Source organism: Candoia aspera, chromosome 2, assembly GCF_035149785.1.
Source record: "Candoia aspera isolate rCanAsp1 chromosome 2, rCanAsp1.hap2, whole genome shotgun sequence".
Lineage (NCBI taxonomy): Eukaryota > Metazoa > Chordata > Lepidosauria > Squamata > Boidae > Candoia > Candoia aspera.
Genome location: NC_086154.1, coordinates 244,495,668 through 244,521,480, shown reverse-complemented (window position 1 = coordinate 244,521,480; position 25,813 = coordinate 244,495,668). Strand labels below are relative to the sequence as shown.

Here is a 25,813-nt window from a genome sequence, read left to right as displayed (position 1 = left end):
AATAACTTATTATTTAATTAGGATTATATGTAACTATGTCACATATAATTATTATATGTGATACATAATCATTATATGTGACATAATACATAATTTATGTATTATGATATAATGCATAAATATATAACTTATTATTTAATTAGGATTGTAATGTAACTATGTCACATAATTATATGTGACATAGCTATACCATTCAAATGAAAATTGTTTTTTTTAGGATATTTAATTAGGTACAAATATATGCAAATTTTCCTGTATTGGTCCACCACCTCCAATACAAATTCAAGTGGCCAAAATTTTATGGACAATCAAACCTTGAGAAATCTTGGTAATCTCACCTCCAATATTTTATCTGATACAGCTTGAGCAGGGGGGAGTAAAAAAAAACTCAAGATGGTGGGCACAACTACATGATTGAGGCCCCACCTCTTTTTAATATGTATCACATGGATGTAAAAAAGAGCAGAGCTTTCATCATGCAGTTGTTCCTGCCATTTTGATTTTTTTTGCTCCTCCCCAGATATCCATGTATTTTTGATCTCACATGAGAATTCTGAAATCTTGTGAGGCTTCATGCAAGATCACCAAAACCTCATAAAATTTAATGATCTTGAGAGATTTTATTTTTGTAAAAAATAATTTTGGAGTTAGTTCTTCAGATTTACTAGGGAGGTATCATTGACTACTAGAGGAACAAATCATTTTAATTAATCATGTGACACTTCCTATTTTGGGGACATTTTTAGTCAGTCTTGACATCATAAATAAAATAAAATAAAATACAGAAATAAAAGTCATATTTGGTTTGTTGCAAATTATAAATATGTTGCTTCTACCATGAACTTAGCAAGTAGCTTTGGAAAACTATTATCATCTCTCAGCCTCAAATCAGCCATACCAAGTTTGACAAATGCCCATAATAATGTTAATTAATTTATAATGGCTGCTAAGGATCATTAATATAATAAATATAAAATTACAGAATTATATAAATGCTAAACATGATATATTGGACCACGTCATTGTGAAACTTGTACATGCACAACTTCAGTTAAGGAATTATTCCTATTTGTAAAGTTGCACAAAAATTAGTTACAGACAGCTGAAGTACAGAAGTACCTGAAAATTCTTTCAGGAGTTTTAACATTATTTTTATTATTAATAATAACATAGCTGCACGTTCACATTATTTAAAACTTTGTATCATGGCTGCCAGGCCATGACTACTGAATGGGTGGGAATTTATTTTTATGGACAGAGTGAAGTTTAAATATGATTATTTAGGGGCTATTCAACCCAGGAAAGAAATAGTAAACCTGTACTGAAACTATGAGCATTAGTTTTATGCTATTCCAATATAGGCAACCTATGAAAAAAGTTCCATGTTTCTGAGTTTCAGAGGGATTTTCCCAGCCCAAGAGGGAAAGGAGATCACAGCACCTTGAAAGAATGGAATATAATTAATTGGAGACCATCTTCTTTGTATGCGGAGGGTCTCATTTTCAATTGTGAGCATCTTCTAATCAGTCTGAAGAGCACTGCCTGACAATGGAGCTATAGGCCAAGGGGGCAAAAATTGTAGCCTGGTCCCCTTATGCAGTCTCACCACTCCCTGAGTGGGTGGGTTTAAAAAATGTTGTTGTTGTCATCATTGTTGTCCTCCTCCTCCTCCTCCTCTTCTTCTTCCTCCTCCTCCTTCTTTTGAACATTTTTTGGAAATTTAGGAAGATTTAGAACCCCTAATCCAAGTGGAGAGTATGACCCTTGATCAACTCCCTTGGTCTACTCCTGCCATGGGCAATACAGAAAAGGTAGACAGGATTATGATAACCTGGTCCAGAATGCAATGGCTCAGGTAGTTATGTTTATGTTGTGACTGAGTCAATCTATATCACACCTCTACTCTTAGACTGGCTACCAGTTTGCTTCTGGGTGCAGTTTAAGGTGCTGTTTCTCACCTTTAAAGCCCTACATGATTCAGGACCTGAGGAACTGCCTCACCCTCATTACACTGACCCGCCCCACCCAGTCAGGCAGAGAGGGCATGTTACGGACCCTGTGTATGAAGGAGTGCCAGTTGACAGAGTCCAGGGGGAGGGCCTTCTCTGCCATGGCACCCACCCTTTGGAATAGGCTAACCCTGGAGGTATGACAGGCCCCCACTCTCCCGGCCTTCTGGAAGGGGGTGAAGACATGGTTATGCTACCTCGCTTGGGATGGGAGGGGGGATAGCCATTCATGGGGTTGGTTGGCACTGTGATGGTGCCAAGGATAAGACCTTATTGCCATATTTTATATTCTTTGTATTTTTATATTTGCGTTTGTATTTATGGGTATTTATATTTATATTTATATCACATTGTAGTTTTTTAGCGATCTGTCATTTTATCATCTGTAAGCCACCCAGAGTCGTCATACGCAAGATGAGCAGCAGAGAAGTTTGACAAATAAAATAAAATAAAAATAAATAAAATCTTCAGGACTGCCTTCTGATTGTTTCTGCCCATTTGATAAGATCAAGCAGAAGAGGCTTCTTCTGGGTCCCTTCATTCAACGAATGTCACCTTCATTGGAGAGGGGGCCTTTTCAACTGCTGCCCCTTTCTTTGGATCGGCATTTCCTCAACTTTACTAAGCATTAGAAAGGTGATGAAAACCAGTAAGCTTTGGGAACAGATCGGTTAGAAAATATATTGTGTTCTGCTTGGATTGAGCTTGTTTATTGCCCCTGGCATAGAATAGTGAATTGTTTGTAACTATTTGATTGTTGGGTATATTTTAACCTTGTGTTACTGAATAAGGTGTATAAGCCATTCAAAATCAGTTACTATTCAAGCAGTGGTCTATAAACCCAGGAAGAAGAATGAATGAATGAATGAATGAATGAATGAATGAATGAATGAATGAATGAATGAATGCCCAGACCTGACACAAGGCAAGATTCAGGCAAGAATAAAGGTAAATAAACAACTTCAGAAAATTGAGTAATCTGTAACTGGGTCAGTGCTGCAGACAGGGAGACCCAGGTTGAAGACCTCCTTAAGCTATAGAAGCTCACTGGGTGAATTTGGATTCCTCACTCTCTCCTAGTTCAAGCAACTTTTATCTGTTCTCTCTTAGACTTGTGTTTTCTAAAGTTTTAAAAAAGTTTTTAATGTAATAATAATAACAGTTGTTTTTATATATTAATTTTTTTTACCCTTGTTGTACATGGCCCAGAGTCACTTGTTTGTGATGGGCAGCCATATACATTTGACAAATAAATAAACCAACTCCCCGGATGATGGTTATGAGAAAACTTTGGGGAAGGCAGCGCTATATATGTTCTTGGAAGAAGTGATATAAATCTAAGGAATGAATAGATAAATAAATAAGCAGGATCTTATAGTTTTCTCATAAGTAAGACCTAATCAATGCAAGAGGACAAGGTATGCCCAAACAGAAGATGCTAGATACAAGAAAGTGAAATATACTTACAGATCCATAGACTTTGCCATTCTTATTCATGGCAAGGTAATAATTGCTGTTAATGGATTTAACGGCCACCACTCCAATTTCCACAGATGTTATTTCCAATATGCCTACAATACAAGAGAAGATGGAAAATCAGACAAGCACAGATCAAGATCTAAGATTTTGGATCTCATCATTAACAAAGAAAAGTCAGAGAGAGCAGGAAACCAAGATGAACTTTTGTAAAACAGGATCAAGAACTACTCAAGGCCTTTTAATATCCAAAAAAACCAGGCAGCTAGCCTCAGAAACTATTATGGCATGGATTTACATGAACATTGTTTCAATTACCATCTTTCCTTTCCTCTCTCTGCATTTCAAACTCCTTAACTAGTAAAATGGCTCAACTCTTCTTAGCATAGGTTTTTACTGAAATTTATCAAAAGAGACATCTAAACCACAATATTGAATTAAATTTATAGCATATGTCAAAAGAATAGCAGATTCATCCTAATAGGCAGAAACAGTGGTAAGCACTTTATTCCTTATAGAATATTTAGATAAAATTAAATGTCTTGGTTGCACTTTATGCTTTTTGCAAGCACATTTTGGGATATGGCTGAGCTAAATTTGATGGCTCACATTGTCTTGTCCTCTCAAATAACAGAAAACCCTTTCTGTTTTGTTTCCAGTAACATACGATTACCTCCCTTCTCTGCAAAAAGCAATCAATCGAGTTTCCTCTCTGTGGAGCATGGAAGGTCTTTGGCTCTTTCTCTTTCTCTCTATCCCCCCTGCCCCCGTCTTGCCCCAATTAGATAAGCAACATTATTTTAATTTTATTTTATGATATTATTAACAACAATTTAACTTCCACTCTCGGCCAGGGGATATATTTACTTCGGATAGCTCATATAGCTCTCACATCTTTTAGCATGATAGCATGCCATATATGTTATTTGTCATTTTGTTTGTATAATCTTGTTTTGCTGTGTTAACTGATCACTGCCTGCAATAAACATTACGGTGAAGAGGCAGATTGATTCTGCTTCCCCCTCTGGGGAATGCAGAGTTACAGTTGGAAAATAATCGTCCTAGGAGTACATAATATATTTTGGGGTTGAGGTTTATACTCAACCTTTGACTGGCACCTGGCACCAGTCATATTTCAAAAAGTAGGTGGAGAGAGTTTAAGGAAGTGGGCATTGGATTAACTTAACTGAATTTAAATCAAATTAATTACATTCAGTTCAATGGATTACTCTCCATACATACTGCAAACTGCAATTCAATGCCAACTTTTGGAGAGACTCTTGGGGCCCCACCCAAGGTGTCTGGGGGCCAACTACAACTTTGAAGCATCAGACCAAGTTCTCCAATCTAAGCACCTATTTACACCATTTATTGGGCTCATAAAGGCTGTTTGAATTGTTGTGCAGAACAGTTTAATATCTCAAACCAGATAGCCATGTAGTAATAAATAAAAAAAAACACATAGAGTATGACATTATGACCCTGGGACCATGACATGATCATTGGAAGGTTTACTGACGTAGTTAAATTTAACTCTAAACAGAGCCAGTCTTGTGTAGGGCTGAAGTAATTCCCCTTTTCGTCTTTCTTTGAAACCCTTCCCTTGGGAGGAACTAACACTGAACTCTACTGAGATTGAAATGAAGTGATGAGCAGCAGTTGTTTTGTTGTTCACCCCTTCCCTGGCCATACATGGAAATGAAAAAGGAGTATAAATGAGTGAAAAGTGGGTAACCCTTCACCACAAATCTGTCAGCTGTGCTACAAGTTCAAATTGCTCTACCATGCATTTTTTTCTTAAATATTTTTAGTGTAGGAAAAGAAAGGAAATGGGGAAGAAAGATTTCAAACATCAGGAGATGCAATGGGAGGAAAGTGTCATGAGTAAGGATGGCGAGCAGGGGGCTCCCATCCAGACTGTTAAGCGCATGCATAGCACTGAGGAATTAGGTAGCCATTCCAAGAGACACCGATCGGGCCCGCCTTAACCTTTGGGGTTTATATGTCTGGGTTTTTCCCACACTTCTTCAGTTTGTTAGGATTTTCCTGTTATGTAGCAGCAATAAAACACTAGAGACTTGTTCTTTGTCTCAGCGTGGTTCCTGGCTGTTAGGACAGAAAGACCCCAATAATGACCACTACCACAACCCAACCAGACTGTGCCTTTCTAATACAGGATGGGAAATCTAGTGACTGGAAGAGGATATCTAGTATGTAATGAGAAGAGCATACATGCCTTTCACCTAGCAGCATTTGAGTAAAGACAAAACAGAATAGTTATAATTAACAATGTTTAGTAAAATCTTGAGGTTCAGGATTTTCTGTATCTAACTTCATAATATACAAATCAGGAACAGAAGTTTTCTCAGTTGTATAAATCTGGAAACTTGTTGGGGCAGGTATCCCCCATTTTTATGTTACAGTAATAATTGTATGCAATTCCACCATAGTAATTAATATAGAAATTATTCTAATACCACTTACCTCTTTAGTTGCATCCCTTCAGGGCCCAATAATATATTGGCCTAATAATACATTGAGAAGCAAAGGAAGTAAACAAAAATCAGAACTGATTTTTGTAACAGTTTGTATAACCTTCATAATGACAACAGATGTGAGACTCAGTTCTGTTCTCCAACAATAAATCATCCATTTTGACAGATACAAGCAATTAATGCAATCCACATGAATGGGAACAGGCAAAACAATTTTCTTTTCCCTTCTGCCACAAGATTTGTGAATTCTTTACTATGTCTAGAATCTGATTAGTCTACCATATTTAATAATCTACAATATATGCAATAAAACATGCATAACTAATGAGCTATTGCTCCAAAATTCTGCTGGTCCTCTAATGGACAATGTTGCTCCCAGACAACACAGTGTTCCTCGTTCTTTGCACTGTTGGAACCAGCTCTGAGCCTGGGACAATTTTTTAAAAATTGTCTTTCTTTTTAAAAACATGCTCATTAACATGGTATTGTACTAAATTCTCAAATAACCACTGTTATACTTGCTTCCAACTTGATTAGGGCAACAGATGTATCTGGCCCCTTATTTTCTATACCCATAGTGGCTACCCAGATGGAACGCCCTGAAAGCTGTCACAGACAGGTTACCTTCTGATGTTCTGTAGTAACTGATACTCAATGACAGATTGCCTCTGAATGTGGAAGTCCCACAATCCACTTAAAGACCCATCGTTCATGAAATTTCCTTCTTTAAATCTATTTAAGCTAATGATCATCTCCACATCTGGTGACAGTGAACTCCAGGAAATAAACTTGTGAAGCATTTTCTTTTGTCTGATAGCTGTGTTGGCCACGGAGTTCTTTGAGAAAGGGCAAGATATGGAAGTGAGAGCAAAATAAATAGAATCTGATCCCAGTTTTCCTTTGGAATCAAATGGAGCTCTCTTTTTCCAAAAGGATTTCATACAAAATCAGCTATAAAGCTACTGCTTTATTCTCCTCAAAATGCCACATTTCTAGCGATACTTCAATGATCATGGGTTGTAGAGTCCATCACATGTTAAATTCTTACAGACAGTCTGGTGCCACTTGATTTCTGACTCATAATGATCGCAGCAACTGTCATTCCAACTTTAAAACGAAGAGGAAAAAAATCCTGTCTATCTTAATCTATTTTTGTTTAACAAGAGGTATAAAATGGCCAGTTTGATGATTTGCATTGAGAACCTCTGTTGTAATCCAAGCAATACAGCTTTCTTTTCATCAAAGAGTATTTATGTCTCATTGCAGCTTGAGCTGGCTCATTTTCCTTTTTGTGATCAATATAATTTTGGTCTTCTGCTTGTCAGACAGCAATAGGGAACATAGACTATTACTTCATAAGGACATGTTTGTTTGCTGCAGCCTCTGTAGCCATGCCAGATTGAATTAATTCCTTGTTGCATTAGCATTTTCATGGAATTTTATTAGTTTATGCTCCAATGGTTTTTTTTTATATAATACTATGCTTGTAAGGATTGCAACACATTACAATAAATTGCAGTTTATTGACTAATAAGTATCATTTTGCAGGACTAGACATCTGCTGAACTTTTGAGCTGGATAACATGTTCAAGTATGAAGCTGGCAAGTGTTGTAGTTCAAATGGATCCAGTAACTTATTTTGTTTTAACCCAATATTTAACCAATGCAAAGCTTTCTAATACAATGTATCAGAACAAAACAATTTCTAGTTGGATCATTTAATCAAATGAATCAATTATATTCATATTTAGGAAGTTCTGGAAAGCAAATCAGAATTTATGTTATCACCTTTGTGCCACATAGTATTAGAATGAAATTTGGATTTCCCTCCCTTTTATTTGTCTAAATCAAGCTATATTTAATAATAGTGAGAATTCTGATTAGATTTGGCTGAATTCTGGATTTTGTGATATAAAAGATTAATTGGAATTGATCTTCATATCCTCAGGGAAGTCTCAACCCCTCACTCCAATTCAGGGGATTCTGGAAGATCTGGTCTCCATCTATTAATTTGTAATTGTGCAAATCTGTAATCCTGCAGGGGTAGCAAAGTGGCAAAAAACAAAACCAGAAAACAGCATGAAGACTGGAGTTGGATTGTACAGTAGTTCAGAATTGTACAAATCCCAGTGCTAGACTATATCTGATTTCTAGGTGAACTGGTAAGAAAGGACTCAATCAGGAAGGCTTATTGACACCATGGTTTCTTAGACTTTTGTTGTTGTTTATTCATTCAGTTGCTTCCAACTCTTCGTGACTTCATGGATCAGCCCATGCCAGAGCAGTTGTCGCCACCCCCAGCTCCCCCAAGGATGAGTCTGTCACCTCTAGGATATCACCCATCCATCCTGCCTTTGGTAAGCCCCTCTTCCTTTTGCCTTCCACTTTCCCCAGCATCAGCATCCTCTCCAGGGTGTCCTGTCTTCTCATTATGTGGCCAAAGAACTTCAGTTTTGCCTTTAATATCATTCCCTCAAGTGAGCAGTCTGGCTTTATTTCCTGGAGGATGGACTGGTTTGATCTTCTTGCAGTCCAAGGCACTCTCAGAATTTTCCTCCAACACCACAGTTCAAAAGCATCGATCTTCCTTTGCTCAGCCTTCCTTATGGTCCAGCTCTCACAGCCATATGTTACTACAGGGAACACCATTGCTTTAACTATGCAGACCTTTGTTGTCAGCGTGATGTCTCTACTCTTAACTATTTTATCAAGATTTGTCATTGCTCTCCTCCCAAGAATTAAACATCTTCTGATTTCCTGGCTGCAAACAGCATCTGCAGTAAACTTTGTGCCTAGAAATACAAAGTCTGTCACTGCCTCTATGTTTTCTCCCTCTGTTTGCCAGTTATCAATCAAGCTGGTTGCCATAATCTTGGTTTTTTTGAGGTTTAGCTGCAAGCCAGCTTTTGCACTTTCTTCTTTCACCTTCGTCATAAGGCTCCTCAGTTTCTCCTCACTTTCAGCCATCAAAGTGGTATTATCTGCATATCTGACATTGTTGGTGTTTCTTCCAGCGATTTTAACCCCAGCCTTGGATTCCTCAAGCCCAGCATGTCACATGATGTGTTCTGCATACAAGTTGAATAGGTAGGGTGAGAGTATACAGCCCTGCTGTACTCCTTTCCCAACCTTAGTCCGTTGTTCCGTGGTCTGTTCTTACCGTTGCTACTTGGTTGCTATACAGATTCCTCAGGAGGCAGACAAGATGACTTGGTATCCCCATACCGCTAAGAACTTGCCACAGTTTGTTATGGTCCACACAGTCAAAGGCTTTAGAATAGTCAATTTCTTAGACTACCTGCTGACAATTTTTAAGAGGGACAAAGCTGAATGTCACATTAAAAAAAGCAACACATTATATAATCCTTTGAATGCTTTTAGAATCCTAATTGGAACTTTTGGGTTTAGAGGTGTTGCATCTAGATTGGAAGATACAGATTCATAGTAAGTAAAATTATAGTGAGTTATAATTTTTGTCCAGGTTCATAATACCATAGTCTTTTAGTTTGCAGAATGTGAAATGGCTATTTAAAGATCTCAAAATCCTTTTCTGGAGCGTATGCAATCCTTATCAAGGCACACTATACAACACAATCCAAAGCAATATTCTTTATAGATACCTTGAGTAGTAGGGTATGAAAAGTAATAATTGCTAATTTAAACTAATTTAGATATACCATTGTTTGACAATATCATGGTCCTTTATTTACATATCTCAGCAGCCAACACCAGCTGGCTGACCTTGTCTGGGCTCAAAAACTAAGCAGGGTTGGTCCTTGTTAGTACTTTGAAAGGAGGCCACCTGAGAATTCCAGGGCTGGAAGTCAAAAGACCAAAGAAAAGACCCAGAAGAAGGCAATGGTAAACAGAGTCAACAGGACTAAAGCTTGACTTGACCACATCTTTACCTTTTGGCCATATTCAAATAGAATGCCATTCTGTCTCATCCATAGTAATTTGGACTTTTTTTTTTAGTAGCAATGTTCTGAAGATCATAGATTTTCCTTACTCTAGCAGCCAAGAGTTTCTAGGGAACAGAACAAATATCAAATATAAAAGGCATTTTCTTTTTGTTTACCACTTGACTGAACTGTTTCTACACTGATTCTGCTCTTACACTGTTCTACATTATTGTGTTGAATGAGTTATCAAACATTCTGAACTTTGAGGTATGCATCTGTGTTAGTGTGTAAACACATACAAATATCTCCACATAAAGGCATGGTTTTATTTTGTAAACAAGCACATTGGGTAGATTGGTTAAATGTTTGATGTGTTCCTTCTTATCTTGAGAATATTTATCAAAATAAAAAACAAACAAACCATGGGGGATATTTAAAAATATGTTCTCTCTCTTCAGGTGTAATAGCACAATCTAATATTCTCCTATCATAATCTATCATCTTGTTTAATTTTGTAGATTGATTCTCCATATGAATATTTCCAGATGTACAATGGAATAAAAAGAAAAAATTGAAAGAATCCTCAACTTGCCTAATTCAAATGATGAGATGTCCAAAATATTTTATGCTGCTTCTAGAAGTCCCTCAATCAGAATAGCATGTTGGTAGACCATGAGACTAGAGACTCCTGGTTTCAAATTTCTTCTCAGTTTTGAAGCAGAAAAGAGCACTGCCTGCCAACCTAAAACCTATAAAGTTGTTTTGTGCACAAAATGGGTTTCCTCTTTGTACACAGTCCTGAACTCCTTGGGATTTGTTATTTGTGACTAACAAATATTCTGATGCATAGCTAAAAAGTGGAAACGTGAGCATATATTTGTCTAGTTCCATTACAGGTCACTTTTACAAATGTGGACCAAACATAATCTGTCACCATCCTTATTGTCAGGTACCAAACAGGAATCATGATATGAATTAGCTGTTTTGGATCCTTGCTAGCTTGGTGTCTTCTTTTTTGACCATGTTTGTCCATCAGCAAAGAAGAAGAAAAACTTTGTATAAGGTTTGGCCATTTGACCTGTACAAGAACAGCTGCATTAAGATAGTGTTTTCCCCTTTATTTTAGTGATTGTGAAGGAATGTTTCTACGGATTGAGACTTATAAGAAGATCGAGTCAATTACAAAAAACATCTTTAATGCTTCAAAGTATTTGCTTCTGAAAGATGTGTGAACCAGAAGACTTTGTTGTTAACATCTAAGAAGAAAAAAAGTAAGAAAATAGCTTTGGTGTTTCTCAGTAGTCCTTGCACAATTCAAGCTTGTGCGCCCTTGAAATACACATTTGCAGACTTATCTTAATTGTTTTAAGGCAGATAGCACACTGTTTTTTCATCCTTATTTTTTATAGTCAGAACTCTGACAATGGCAACAATTATGGGTAATCCTGCTTGCCCACATCCACTATAAAAGCAGGATTCTCAATGTCTGAACCATTTCCAACTTATGATAATTAGAACCGTTCCAAATATCAACATGAGATATGCCCTGTGGACCTTGTAAGTGCTCGTTTTATAGATCTGCCAGTGTGAAGCATACTTCCCAGAGCAACCAAATATGCTAGTTTACCTTAAAAGCAACTGCCCCTTTGTAATTAAAGTAAGTACTCATTATCCAAAATGACAAGAAAACTAAATAATGGTTGCCTAAATTGCCCCACAAAGAGGACTCATTACCTAGAGTTCTGTGTGGCATTGTACATTGTTTCCTAACTTCTTTGTGTTCTTATTGAAAAGGTGAGAGAAACAGGACACATTTACAGACAATCACAGGCAGTGGCAGAAGCCTGGTTAGTTCTCATTAAGACAAATGACTACTTAGTACTAGTTCTGTGCAGATTAAGGCTCCGCCACATAGCACTCTTAGCTGTAAAGCTATCCATCACCCTCCCAAACTTGAGTCTCCAAATTTATCTTTTAAAAAAGAATTAAACTCTTAAAATGGAGACACGATCTGGTATTAAATGAATAACAATAAACTTGGGGAAGCAGGGGTGGGGGGAGGGGAAGTGCTTTGCTTTGATTACAGAACTAATCACTTAGAAAATATTCGCAGGTTGAACGGGTTGTTGACTTCTGATGGGGATTTGCATGAGAGCTAGCTGTAGTACCAACCGAAAAGAATTTTTGTAGCTCAGGGATGAGCTGGGGAGTCCTTGGTGCTCTCTGAGTCTTGTAGTTTTGTTGCAGATGTTTCATGGCCAGACTAGGCAACGTCTTCAGTGTGAACAGGGAGTGGGGTTTGCAAAGAAAATGTCTGCAAGAAAACTGCAAGGCTCAGAGAGTACCAAGGACTCCACAGCTAGCTGTAAGCTTCGGATTTCCAAAGGTGCCCACAGAAAACCATAATATGAATATTCTGTGTGCACTTTCCTAGTCTCTATGTATGTCCCAACAAATCTCCAGTCTCATATAATGTTGACTGTCTCTGCATGGTGCACACTAACTAAATCCATATAATTCATTATTCCTAATTGGCCACTAAATTTAAACATAATCTTTACATATCAAATAATCTACCTTTGAAGTGGAACATATATTTTTCTCCACGTCTAAAGCCCACATACTGTAGCAGATTGTACTTTTCTGCACTGAAATTTGAAGCGTCTCTTTGCTTATGGAACTCAGCCATAACACATATGGATTTCCAAATGGTTCCTCCCAAATTGATACTCAAGGGATGGGCTCTGTATCGGCAATTTTTGCTTCTTGAAATCTCTTGATCATCTTTCTGGGCTTCCCCTTACCTGGAATGTGTGAATCAGTGTAAATCTGATTCTTTTTACTTTCTGGCTTGAAAGACAAATTTTTGCTTCAGAAGGAATATATCCAGATTTTAAATAAAATATTTGGACATATGTTTTCTGGTTTGTTTAGGGACCAAGGATTTTTTAAAAACTTACCTTTGAAAATAAATGAGATGGCCAGGTCCCTTGACTTGGGTTTATTTATTTATTTTGATAACAAAAACACCCTACAGTATTTCCTAAGCATGTATGCTAACTTAAACAGAGTTATATGCTGATCTGAACTTTTCTAACTTTTCTTATAGAGTTCACATCTCACAATATTGTACAAAAATAGTTTCCACATGGATTTTTAAAAAAAAATTAATAATGCAGAAACAGAATGAAATGCTTACAAATGGGAAAATCAGTAACATGATTCTTTCTTCTCTATTGCGAAAAGTGACATTTTTGAAGTGTTCCACTGTGGTACAAGATCATGCATTTCTGTCTTTCAAAAGAAACGCCTAGCACGAACAAGATGTGGTGGTGCCCAGTGGCCATGACATTCAACGAATCTCAGGTAAGGGACTTCTACATGGCATTGTTTCTATTCCCCAAGCCATTTTGAAGCTCACTGTGTGATCATCTTCACTTAGGGATCCAAACAACAGGTAGAAAACAGAGCCAGCTAGCCAACAGAAGATTGCAAAACCAATTATTAATCATTACCCACAAAATAACTGCAGATCCTGAAGCAACAAAAAGATCCTCAATACTACCTCCCCACATCAACAACAGGTAGAAAAAAGCCAGCTGGCCAACAGAACATTGCAAAACCCATTATTAATTATTACCCACAAAGTAACTGCAGGTCCTAAAGCAACAAACAAAAATATTCTGCCTTCCAACATCATGCATAAATAAATAAATAAAAATGAATTGTTGCCTACCTCTACTTCCATGCTTCCAGAGCATATTGTGTGCATTTATCCAATAACTTGCAAACAAAAACAAAGAAAACACGTGAGTAATTGTTCTAAAAGGGTAAGTACAGAACTGCCAAGCTGAAGCTGCTATTCGTCTGCTGCACTTGACAAGCCTGTGGCTAGCTGTCATGCTGGACGGGAGAAAAATCCATTCTAAATCCTGCCTAGAAAGTCTTTCTATGAACAGAACATTGAAGATGTCCATGTACAATTTATGCCAGTTTCACCTGGGCTGTTGTGTGGGACAACAACTTTTGGTGGATCAGTTTGAGCTACACTGCAGTCATGTGCACTTGGCTGAAAAAGAAGGGATGAGAGCAGGGTGGGGGGAGAAAGGTTGTAAAGGGGGAACTCCATGAAGGCACGAAGACCTCTTTCTGCTTTAAGAAAACAGAATATGGCCTCAGCTGAAGCCTAGATAGCAGAGTGCAGTGAAGTAAGAGTTTCCACCAAAGGAAAACAGCCCACAAGCCCTGCCCCTGTGGTGACAAGGAAGCTGAAACCATCTCACATGTACTGGTACACTGTAAATTTTATAGAGACATAAGTCAATCTACATTTTGCTCCTAGTAGATAAATTCCCTGGGAATCCAGGTAATTTTTATGTGAACTATCTTCTTCAGGATCTAAAACCACACATTACGTGTTCAGTAGCCAAATTTTATGTTGCTGCAGTGAAAGTAAGACAAAACCAGCTAAAGAAGTAATTCCCTTGTTTTAAATATTACTTTTAAACTGAAATATCTTAATAAATTGTTAGGGGATATAGACTTTTATTTTTTATTTTATCCTTATTAATGTTTTAGGCTCATACTACCGAGGTAACAAATGTATTAATATAGTAATAGCAGAGTGAGTGCTATATTATTAGGTGATGTATTTTATTAGATGGTAGTATATTATTGTATTTCTTTGTTTTACTTTGTTTTTCTCCTTTTAAATTTTGCTGGTCATTGACCAAATAAATATTATTGTAATTGCCCACAAGCCCTGCAGAGATTCATAGTTCATAGGAAAATCATCTTCTTTGCTCAGCTTCAAACAGATGACAGGATGGCAAGTCTCAGCTCTGGAACTGATTCTAGCTCAGTGCAAAGAGGACATGTGGAAATGGTGTTATTCGCACCTGTTTGCCCATTCAAGATTGCAAGGATCCCTCTCATTCTCCTGGAGAATTAGATGGAAGTTTGAAGCTGATCATCTTCTGAAAACATTGTCATTCCTCGTCTATCTCATTTGTTGATTCAGGCTAGAAATTCTATTAGGTGTTACCCTTTTAATTGTCAATGGCTTTTCTATAGTATCTTTTAAAATAAACTGTTAGGTTTTGAGGATGAGGCAAGACAAACAGGAGACATGATGAAATATAATTGGAGAATATATTTTCTTTTTTATAGCAGAAGACCAAGCAGGACATATTTGGGCTTAAAACGAAATGAGTATTGTGCAAATTCTTCACAGTTGCTTTCATGGGTGGGCTTCTCTGAATAAATGAGTGAATATTTTCTAAGTGATTTGGTCCAGTAACATTAGTCATCCCAAATGGAATGACTGTTAGATGAAGAGGTCTGACTGCTGCCTTCAGCTGAAACAGTGTGACAAGTTGAGAAGGGCTTATGTTTGAACTAATTTTCCATCCTGTGTTTTGCAAGTCTTTTTTTTTTTTTGGTTTGTTTTCCTTTACTAGTTAGTGAAAATATTATTGTGCTATTGCCAGTGAAATCCGCTCTTGTTAAAAATAATAGTGTATACCACTGTCATCACATGAAGAGGTCACAAATATAAGGATACAGCTGTACTGCAAAGGCAAATCACTCTGAAGCCTGTTTCAAACTGATTGATGCTTCCTTATAAAATACCTGGGAATTACAGTTTGCTCGTGATATTGAGAATTGTCTGCTAAAGTCCTCTGACTCCTACACAGAACTAGTTCCTCTGGTTTAGTCACCCCTTTTTGTTTTTTTGCCACAAGTCTAGTCAAGAGTATGAGAAAGTGCCACCTAGTGCACAACACTGTATATGCTCCAACCAGTAATGCCTTACTGTGCTTTTATTTCAATTCTTCTGAGTCAGGTGGCAACTTCAATTGTACTAGAAAGCAGGATATAGCAATGCTGGCCTAATTCTGTGTCTTATTAAGGTGTCCAGCATCTACTGTCTTTAGGGCAGTATTTGTGAAATAATGTAGAACTGGTCTTGGAAAGAGGGAAGAGAGCAATGAACCATTAAGGAAAGAGGGAATGGAAATTCAGTCCTGAGAAAGTGGGAAGTATGAGAAAGAAACTCAAAATAACCCCACTTTGATTTTGCTTGGTATAAAATATGGCAGATGGAAACTGACAACTTTCAAGATTCTGTTATTCTACCCTTCAACCATAAAGGTTGTTCCTGGAATCCCTGTTGCTTATGTTCAAAGGGCTGATAGCAGTAAAACATAGACCAGAAGAGAAAAACTCCTGTCCAAAATTTGAGTCAGCCACTTCCAGCCAGTATGTCTTCAACACAACAAAAATCTGATTTAGGCTACTTGTCTTCCAGTTGCAACGTCTGTCCCTTGTTCCTTGGCTAAGCATGATAATTCAGCAAATTTGAAATAGGTTTATATATGTAGTAAAGGCATTCCCATCTACTGTACATCTATCCATATCTACCACTAACGTTTCTAACTCTGAATTGTTTTCCTCCCATCTTAATCCTGAAAGAACTGTAAAAATAAGCAAGCTTAGCCCACCATTTATATTTTGTTTGCCCATAAATTCCTGAAATCCTCCTTATAAGTCATTCATTTGGTGGTTAATGTAGCTAAATGGTAATTCAGTTAGAGTCTGACCAGAACCTTTCTTTTCCTCCCTTCTTTCAAAGCAACTGGGTGACAAGCACCACTGATAAAGCAGCTGTTGTATTAAGTCAAAAGACAAGCATAGATTTGAGAAGATACAGGTTTGCCTGTAGCAGAACTACTTCAGGGAGGCCTTGTTATCAGCTCTCTTAGATCACTACGTACTTCGTCAAACTTCGTTATCTCTCCAGATGGTCACCTACCAGTTAAATATTTTAGGAACTCTGAAACACTGAGAACGGAGGCCATTCAGTTGGTTGAACTTGCATTAATAATACTTCAACTGTTTCTCACCAAAATGTTGGATGCTGCAAAAATCATGCTAGGCCTCCAAATCATCATTAAGACTTCTGCAGGAAGGTTTCACCTTTGTCATTTGTGGACTGCTATTTTTTGGAAAAGACCTGAATGTATACACTTTGTCAGATTTTAATGCCTTATGAAGACTAACAAGGACATTTCTCCTACCATTTTTCTTAATTTGGTTCTGGTGCCTAAAATGACTCTGCTACCAATAGAATTATCCAAATTGCTACCAGTCACCAAAATGATGAATATCAGATTCCAGAAATCTTTTATCAGTTCTGGCTCCTGTTATCTTTTTTTCTAACTTTTTATAAAGTATCCTGCTTGGTTGACAAAACATCTAAGACAGGATACCTGGGAATTTTTTATAACCTCAGCTAGCTTGTTCAGTGGCCAGGGTGTAGAAATAATTGGATTGAAATACTCCATATAGCTATGCCAATATATTTTTCATTATTATTCTACTGCATAGTATTTGTGTAGGATGCTGGGAAATATTCTAAAAGTAAATAAGGATGTGCAAAAATGAAGAATGTCCTTCATAAGGAGCACAGCATTATAGTGTGAGAGAAGGTACAATGACCAAATGGACCTTTGGTAAAAATGTAATTTGATTTTCTACTCTGAGGTGATCTCTGTACCTTGGTACCCTGATGGCAGCTTTGAATGGTGCCTTTTCGACCTCCTAATGTAACAGCACTCAAAGCAACTCAAGGCTAGCTCTCTTATATACATATGTAAACAGTTGCCTGTAATATTCCATATATCTGACCCATGTCTTTTACAGTGTTTTCATCTTTTAATACTCAATACTTAACTCCTTGCCAGAATCATGCTGCCGTTCTCTCTGGAGCAAACACTTTAACATTCTCTCCATTGTAATAACAATAAACACCATTTCCCTAAACATTCTTTCAACACCTCATTAAAAAAAATATCAGAAAGTAAAGTCTTAGCTTTCCTGAGAACTCTAGAAGGCAGGCATGAAAAGCACAATAGTTTTAAAGCCCTTCAGCTCTCAATACACACACATCTATCCTGAAATTGTCTTACTGTTTTTCTGCTGATAACAGTCAGATAATGGCCTGTCATTCCATTTTGTAGAGTTGGTTGCAAGCACTAAATGCTCTGCAGCCCTACTTACGAATGTATTTTCTAATGTGGCCAATAATTCAAAGCCCTCTTTGTAGTTGATATAGCTCCTTAAAACATTAAAATAAAACAAATCCTCTAACTTTTTTAAAAAGAAAAATAATCAAAGCCATAAAATAATAAAATGCAATTAATACATACATATAACAGAAACAAATACACCAGATAAAGCCCACTATTTCAGTGAAGAGCAGGAATTTAAAATGAAACTGAGGATAAAGATAGAGAAACACTGGGAGAAGACAAATGCCTGATGCCCATCAGGGATCCAGAAGACCCTCTTGCATTACTGTTATTTCCCTGAATGCTTCTGTGCTCAGCAGGCATCCATAGATGACAAACAAAACAAAACAAAACAAAACAAAACAAAACAAAACAAAACAAAACAAAACAAAACAAAACAAAACAAAACAAAACAAAACAAAACAAAACAAAACATTTTGTCTTGATTTTTACCTACTTCTCCATAAAAAAAAAGACAAAATTAAGATTTTTCTGGAGGATTATAGACATAGTGGAGACTGCCACCATGAAACATGCAATTCTATCAATGAAAGCACTTCTGTGATGGTGCCTGCAAAAATGATCTCTAAATTCCAAAGGTATTCATCAACTCCAAAAGTATGCCTACTCCTGGGACAGCTTACATGCCTACATCTACCTGTCTCAGCAATCCTCTGCACACTCTAAAACACATTTCTGGAATGATTTTTTGAACACAGTAGTCATGAAGATCTTTCACAATGATACTTCCTTTTAAAAGTTGGCAGCTGCCATCTTCATAGCTGCCAACATAGTCAGCCTTTATAAAACACAGTTCAAATGGTAGCATCCCTTCATATGTTTGTCCTTTGAGGTATAAGGTCCACTGAAATTGTTGGAAGTAGCTCAAAAACTATAGGATAGCAGCCAGGGTCATATTTGGGTATTTCATGAAAAAAACTGAAATGACTGTTATTCAGAATTCCACAGATATGGAAAACAATGAGGTTTTGCAAGCCCGTTTATGAAAAAAAGGAAAGGTCCTGGAACTGAGAAGATACAAGTACAATGAGTTTTCCCAGATTCATTAACTTTCGGCAAGAAAATGATCACAGGGTCTCCATAAAGGGATCAACAACTGATTCCTAGTTTTTTTTTCCCTCCCAACATGTGGCTTATGTTACCAGGCACACAAGCTCCAACCTTTCATCTCAAGCCACTGCAAAGGTGAAAGCTTGTCAGGCTCATTCTTTAATTAAGCCTGACTTAAAATTTACCTAAGTTAGACCAACGTAGATAGAAAGTCAGGTTCTGTTAGGCGTGCCACCTTTCACTTTTCCACACATCTGGGAAATATTCAGTTCAAGATCATAACCTTGAGGTTTGGCATTAACTACCTAGAAAGAACAAAACATTAAGATATCGCCAACAACTTGCCTTTGACTGTGAAAATTGGAAGCATATTCCGGATGTAAACACCGGTGTGCCACTAATATCGCTGGTAATGATTAAAGGCTGTGATTTTTATTACAGGAGAATAAAGCAAAGCTGACATTCTTAGTTCATGTCTGGTTAAAACAAGATTTATTCCAAGGCACGTGTAGAAAAGGGTGGGGACAGAAATATTCAATGTTCAGAGGGTGGGAGAATGAAATCACCAGTACTTGGAAACCAAGGCCATTAAAAATGCAATCATAAATATGAGAAAAGTGAAATGATATAATAAATGGGTGTTTACAGGAAAAAAAGAGAATGAATACACAGCTCATGATAAAATCAAAATACAAACCACACAAAATGGGACAATGGGACAACAGCAGCACTCCCAAGTTTGTCCCTCGAGTTCAACTCCACAAATACGGCCACCTGTCCTTATGGCTATCTGCGGAAAAGTGCCTCTAAATGACATAAAGGATTCCTGGATGACAAATACCACCCCACCTCACCTTCCTTAAATCTGACACTGGTTTCAGATCCAAAACCAACATGGGCACATTTCTGAGAGAAGACAGCCCCCCCACGCATCTGGTCAGGTTTTGGTAATGCAAACCAGGCCTGTCATCCAAGCAACAATAAGGTTGTGGATTAGGAGAGACATATTGTAGTAGATGTGTTTCATATTCATCCTTTCAGAGGTTGAAACTAGGTCTGCAGTGGTAGTAGACAGTCGCTTCCCAAACCCTGCCATGGATGCATTTCCCTGTTCAGTTTTCAACAAGCAGATGAAGAAGGTAAAAACTCCTTCAAGTCAACTGAACACATAGTGACTTCATGGACACATCCATGCAGTTTTCTTGGCAACCCTAGAGATAAGTTGTCCCTGACTTCTTTTGGGCTTATTTCCTAGAACCTTGAGAGTTTCATTATATTATATTATTGTCATGGTTCCTGTTACAATGTTCCTGAAACATTGTAACAAGGGCCATGACAATAATATAATGTTCAGGAAACATCGTAACAAGTCTCCATTCCAAGTTGGTCCTGACACGTGTTGCTGAACAGGAGGGGGCTGCTATTAGTTCGTACCAGGCAGAGAGATGGATGATGCAAGTGCAAAGGAATTCACGTTTGGACTCTTGCCTGGCCAAGGTCGTTACCCGGGGATTGCCAGCAACCGTTTGAACACCTGCAGAGGAATGGAGTTGCACTGACAAAGGGGGGAGGGGTCTGGGATCGTTTGTGGTTTAATTGGGAGAAATCTCACGCTTTTGGTATTCTCAGCTTTGCCTGTGTTTCTGCATACTATTTATCATTAAATTAGATTTCCATAGACGTCTATGTGAGTCTGGTTATTGATTTGAATAGGCAGTCATTACTATTATATTATATTATATTACATTACATTACATTACATTACATTACATTACATTACATTACAGTATATTATATTATATTATATTAATTTGTGCCTTTGAGTCAGCATTGACTTTGGCGACTGCCTAGACAAGTCCCTGCAGTTTTCTTGGCAAGATTTTGGAAGTGGTTTGCCATTGCCTCCTTCCTGGGGCTGAGAGAGAGTGACTGGCCCAAGGTCACCCAGCTGGCTTTGTGCCCAAGGCGAGGCTTAGAACTCATGGTCTCCTGGTTTCTAGCCTGGTGCCTTAACCACTACACCAAACTGGCTCATGTTAACCAAGTCCATCCTTGCTTTGTTGGGAGTCAGGGAAAAAACTAAGGCTAATTATCTATATCTATATCTATATATACTGCAAAGTGCATGACTTCTTTCATAACCTAACCCTAAACCTTCATAAACTAGTATACACGTTGAGAGGAATTAGAGGACATCAGCCTAACTTCTCAAGCAACCTTTCAAAGCCTGACTGTGTTTGTGCAAACTCTCTCAGAATATGGAATCATCTAATAAAAAGATATCCAATTTTTTCTAAATCAGTCACTGCACTTGTTTTTCAACTGGTGTGCCAGGGCTTCATCTCCCTTCCCACTTCCACAAATAATAGAGCCAGAACAAAAAAGGGAGTGGGGTCAAAATAAAAGCTAAATTTTCATTTCCCTTGCTTTGTATTTCATTACAATATAATTAACTTAATTTAAAAAATAGATGACACATATGTAATGTTCCTGTCCTGTTACAGTACACTGTAATTTGGTGAGTGCATTGGAGAAGTTCTAGAGTCTGCCTGCAGTTTCTAACAATCACCTGAACCCCTGGGGTTTTATATTTGCATTTTTGATCTAGTAAAATTTATTGGCCACAGATTCAGGTCAGACAAAAGCTGTTCTTCAAACCATGTATAATACTTCCCCTGCTGTGGAGAAGGATGGTGTCACTGTGAGAAGGTACAAAATATTGGAAGGGTCAGTGGCAGAGAGAAGCAGAATGAAGGCTAGAAATACCACAGAGTGCAGACAGATGCCTCTTTGAGGATCTGATGTTAGGTAGCCCATCTGAAGAGTAAACCAAACCATAACTTTGCAATCATAATATCTATCTATCTATCTATCTATCTATCTATCTATCTATCTATCTAGTTTGTCACCGCCCATCTCCTCCCACCAGAGGGACATGAGTAAATGAAACAACAGCAATTCATTTTAGAGGGATCACCAAAATAGCTTCATTTTGGCAGGCCAAACATTTATTTATTGAAAGATTGCAATCAATCAATCAATCAATCAATCAATCAATCAATCAATCAACAACTCTCTAAGTTAGGAAGTACACAGGTTGGGTGCAAACACTGCAAAGACTCTGCTATATTGTACTCACTAGTTATATTTCTACCTTTTTTTGGTGGGGGGGAATGCCTCTAGTCAATCTTGACTCCTGGCAACAGCCTAGACAAGTCCCTCGGAGTTTTCTTGGCAACTTTTTAAAGAGTGGTTTTCTGTTGCCTTCTTTTAAGGGCTGAGAGAGAATGACTGGCCCAAAGTCAAGCTGGCTTCAGGCAGGACTGAAACTCATGATCTCCTAGTTTCTAGCCCAGAATCTTTAACCACTACACCAAACTGGCTCTCTGCTACTGAAGGGAAAAAAGGTGCTCCTGTAGGTCTTTCTCAGTGAGCAGATTTTATGAGGAGGTAGTCCTTTAGGTATATGGGTACTCAGACAAACAGCTAGCTCTGCATTGGAGGAAGAGTTGCCTCCTGGGCAAGGACCCTCCTATTCTAAGGTCATCTAGAAGATACAATTTACATTTCTCATAATGCTTTGTTGTACCTAACACCCATCTGAGATATTGTGGGAAATTAAAAAGGATTCATAGTCCTGGTGAGCTGAGCTAATTACTTAGCTGTTGTTCCCAAAATGCCATATGCTGACACCATGCTGCTATGCCGTTTAAAAGCTAACAAGCTGTAGTTTGTGTTGGACTTGGACATGAACAGGAAATCAGTGCAGCAGTTGTAACAAGAGAGTCAAACATTCCCAAGAGCACAGTACAGAGAGCAGGTTTAACTCAAATCAGAGGTCCACATATGGTTGGCACATGGTTATATTCTATGTGGCCATGAAACAGAAATTTTCTTTTTGAGACTGGATGGCCTTAGGTATCCTGGTTTTGAAAATGTTCTGATTTGGAATGGAGACCCTTTATTTTCAATTTTTAACTGAATCTGCCAGCCCTGCCTTCATCCCCAAGAACACATGTATTTTAGATTGCTTTCCACATAAAAATAATTCTTTTGGAACTTCTGGCTCTTCTTCTATGGAAGAGGGCAATCCAGGTCCCATTGGTGGAAAATGAGAGATATTTGGATGCTACTTTTTAAAAAGCAGTTATTTATGAACTGCCTGTGTGTAGAAGCCTGGCCAAGAGAAAGAACAGTGTTATTTTTTATGGATGAACATTTCTGAAATAGATGATTTTTCTGCCTCCTCACCCTCCCACAAACTATCCTCAGACAAATACTTTTATTAGGATGGCAACTGACATTACCAGAAAAGATAACAAGGAACTTCAGAAGAAAAAAGGCAAAAGGACACAAATTCACATAACTTTTATATACACAGAGATATAAAATAACTTGGAGCCTCAGAAGATAACAAAGTATTTTAAGTTCTTTGTGTTCCTGAAATATTTCAACCACTTTTAAAATTATTTTAATTTTAATTTGATTTTGGAGGTTTGAGAACTCAGTTCTGGTGGTAACAGTAGCCCTAGCATCTGTGAATGCCATATTGCTGACCCCTAGACTACACCATTTAGAAAAAATGACTGTAATTGAAGTAGAAACATAAAATATTTCATTGTAGTGTAGAAAATCGTGACCTGGTGAGCTGTTCTGGATATTAAAGAATGAGGTCAATATACTTTAAAGGAACAAATAAGTTGTTGATCTACCAACTGAAAGCCCCTTTCCTCTTTCCTTATTTCTGCCCACCTCACTTTTTACAATAGTTACTTAGGGTCAAGGAATTACAGTTTTGAATAAGGTTTTGTAAAACTCATGACAACTTCTAGGAATAGTACACCTTGGATAATCACCACATACTGCATTCAAACACAAGATGACAAGTCTCATAGATAATTGCAACCTTACACATGTCTCTATGCAGAGATACGTTCCATTGAATTCACTAGGATTACTACTAGATAAATTTATAAACAAATCTATAAAATTACATAACTGTTCAATGAAGCCATTCAGTTAAAACATTAGAGGAGATGAATACATTTACTTTTATGAAATTCAGTATTTGTCCAGAGGTATTTGGTAACATAAAATTCACAACTAATTTAGAAATTTGACAGCTGCATAGTTCTGGCAAAAGTTGCTGAAGATGAATAATTTGCTTTGTAGCATGCCAGCTTCCAGTTTTCTTTTAAATTAAAAGAATATAAGAAACAAATACCAATTTAGGTGGGAGAGGGATATGTTTGTGGATACCAGGTGGCAAACAAATGTTCTATCATATTAGCTACTCCCAGATAATTCCCTGGACAATGTCTGTTAGAGAATGTAGAAAATTTCAGTTTTATGAAGGCCCTGAAAAGATTTACAGTGCAGCAGTTGATGCCACAGGCAAGCAAAGCATTAGCAAATGGAATCTTTTACCTTCATTCCCCAAATTAAATCTCCAAGAGCCTTCATACCTGCCAGCTAACTGCCAACTTTCAAGCATTAAATGTTATTTGTTTGTGGTGGGGAGGATTATTTTAAGCATGGCTCAAAAAAGTCACCATATTAAAAAAGGGAAAACAGCATCAAAAGCAGGAGTACCAGGATTCCTGTGCACTAGGAAAGCAACCTATGTTGACCAGGCACAATTGTACTGTTGCCCCTGTTCTTTGAAATAAACTGAGCCATAACGTTTATTTCCATTTGCCTGATTCTACTGTTTCGCTCTGGAACACAACAGAATGTGCAAGAAGGCCAAAGCAGAAGACACTCCCACCTATAGGAAAGTTCTACCACAACATGCCACCTCAACACATCTCCCCTAAGCATTGAATACATGGTATTACTTGAACTGGCAGATCCAGTGATGAGTCTCTACCTAAATCCTCTGTTATCTTCACGCTATATAAGTCATCCTCCTTCTTCTATGAGAAGGTGGGAAGAGGAAATATGCTTCAGGTTGACAAACACATCTGCACTATGTGTTTAGTTTCTTAAGTCTTTGATGTACTTAGCATTTCAGGAAAGCTCTCTCTCTTGTCTTTCTCCCTTACTGAGGTAGAAGTTCAAAGAGGTATAAGGTGGCTAGTTGTAACCAACACTTCCTTATTGCTTTGAACTGTTGCAATAGAAAGTGTCAGAAATGTCTTCACATCAAAGTCAAAGCAGTGCAGTATATTAATTTTAGCAGGATAATGATTAGACTATTTTGTTTCATCCAGCCAACCCTCCATCCCTCAGGGTGGGATGAGATGGATAATTATAGAAGTTTGATGTGGATGTCTATGAGGATATCTAAATCAATAATATATGTCCTTTTCCACCTAACAGCTTTTTGAATGTTGGAAGAAGTTTTAAAACATTATAGCTGGAATTATAAGAACAAAGGAAATGCAATTAAGATTTTATTGCTTCTACAGATTTAAAATATTAAGGGAGAAATAAAAAATGCCAGACACTATCACTATCAAAACAGCAGCATGTCCCTAGTGCTTGGGATTGATAAGAGATTGAGCTATAAAGTCCAGTTACTAATGTGAAGAGTTACTATAAGAAACTGCTTCAAATATGAAGGAAGTCCACAGTCAAATTTTCATTTTTACAATAACTCTAAATAGCTCTAGGCCAGTATTTTTCAACCTTAGCAACTTTAAGATGTGTGGACTCCCATGGCTGGCTGGGGAATTCTGGGAGTTGAATTCCCATCTTAAAGTTGCTAAGGTTGAGAAACACTGCTCTAGCCAATATTCTTTGTTTCAATGGGAGTACTCTCCTTTACAATAAGGCAGCAGTATTAA

The 25,813-nt window shown here is 37.5% G+C and overlaps 1 protein-coding gene across 1 annotated transcript in view; it reads right to left on the bottom strand.

Annotated features, from left to right (window-relative positions):
• FGF10 (fibroblast growth factor 10) overlaps positions 1-25,813 on the bottom strand; it is a 96,483-nt gene that overhangs the window by 4,513 nt on the left and 66,157 nt on the right. The window contains exon 2 of the mRNA XM_063295687.1: positions 3,477-3,580. Coding sequence (XP_063151757.1) covers positions 3,477-3,580 — 104 coding nt within the window. The remainder of the gene's footprint in view (positions 1-3,476; positions 3,581-25,813) is intronic.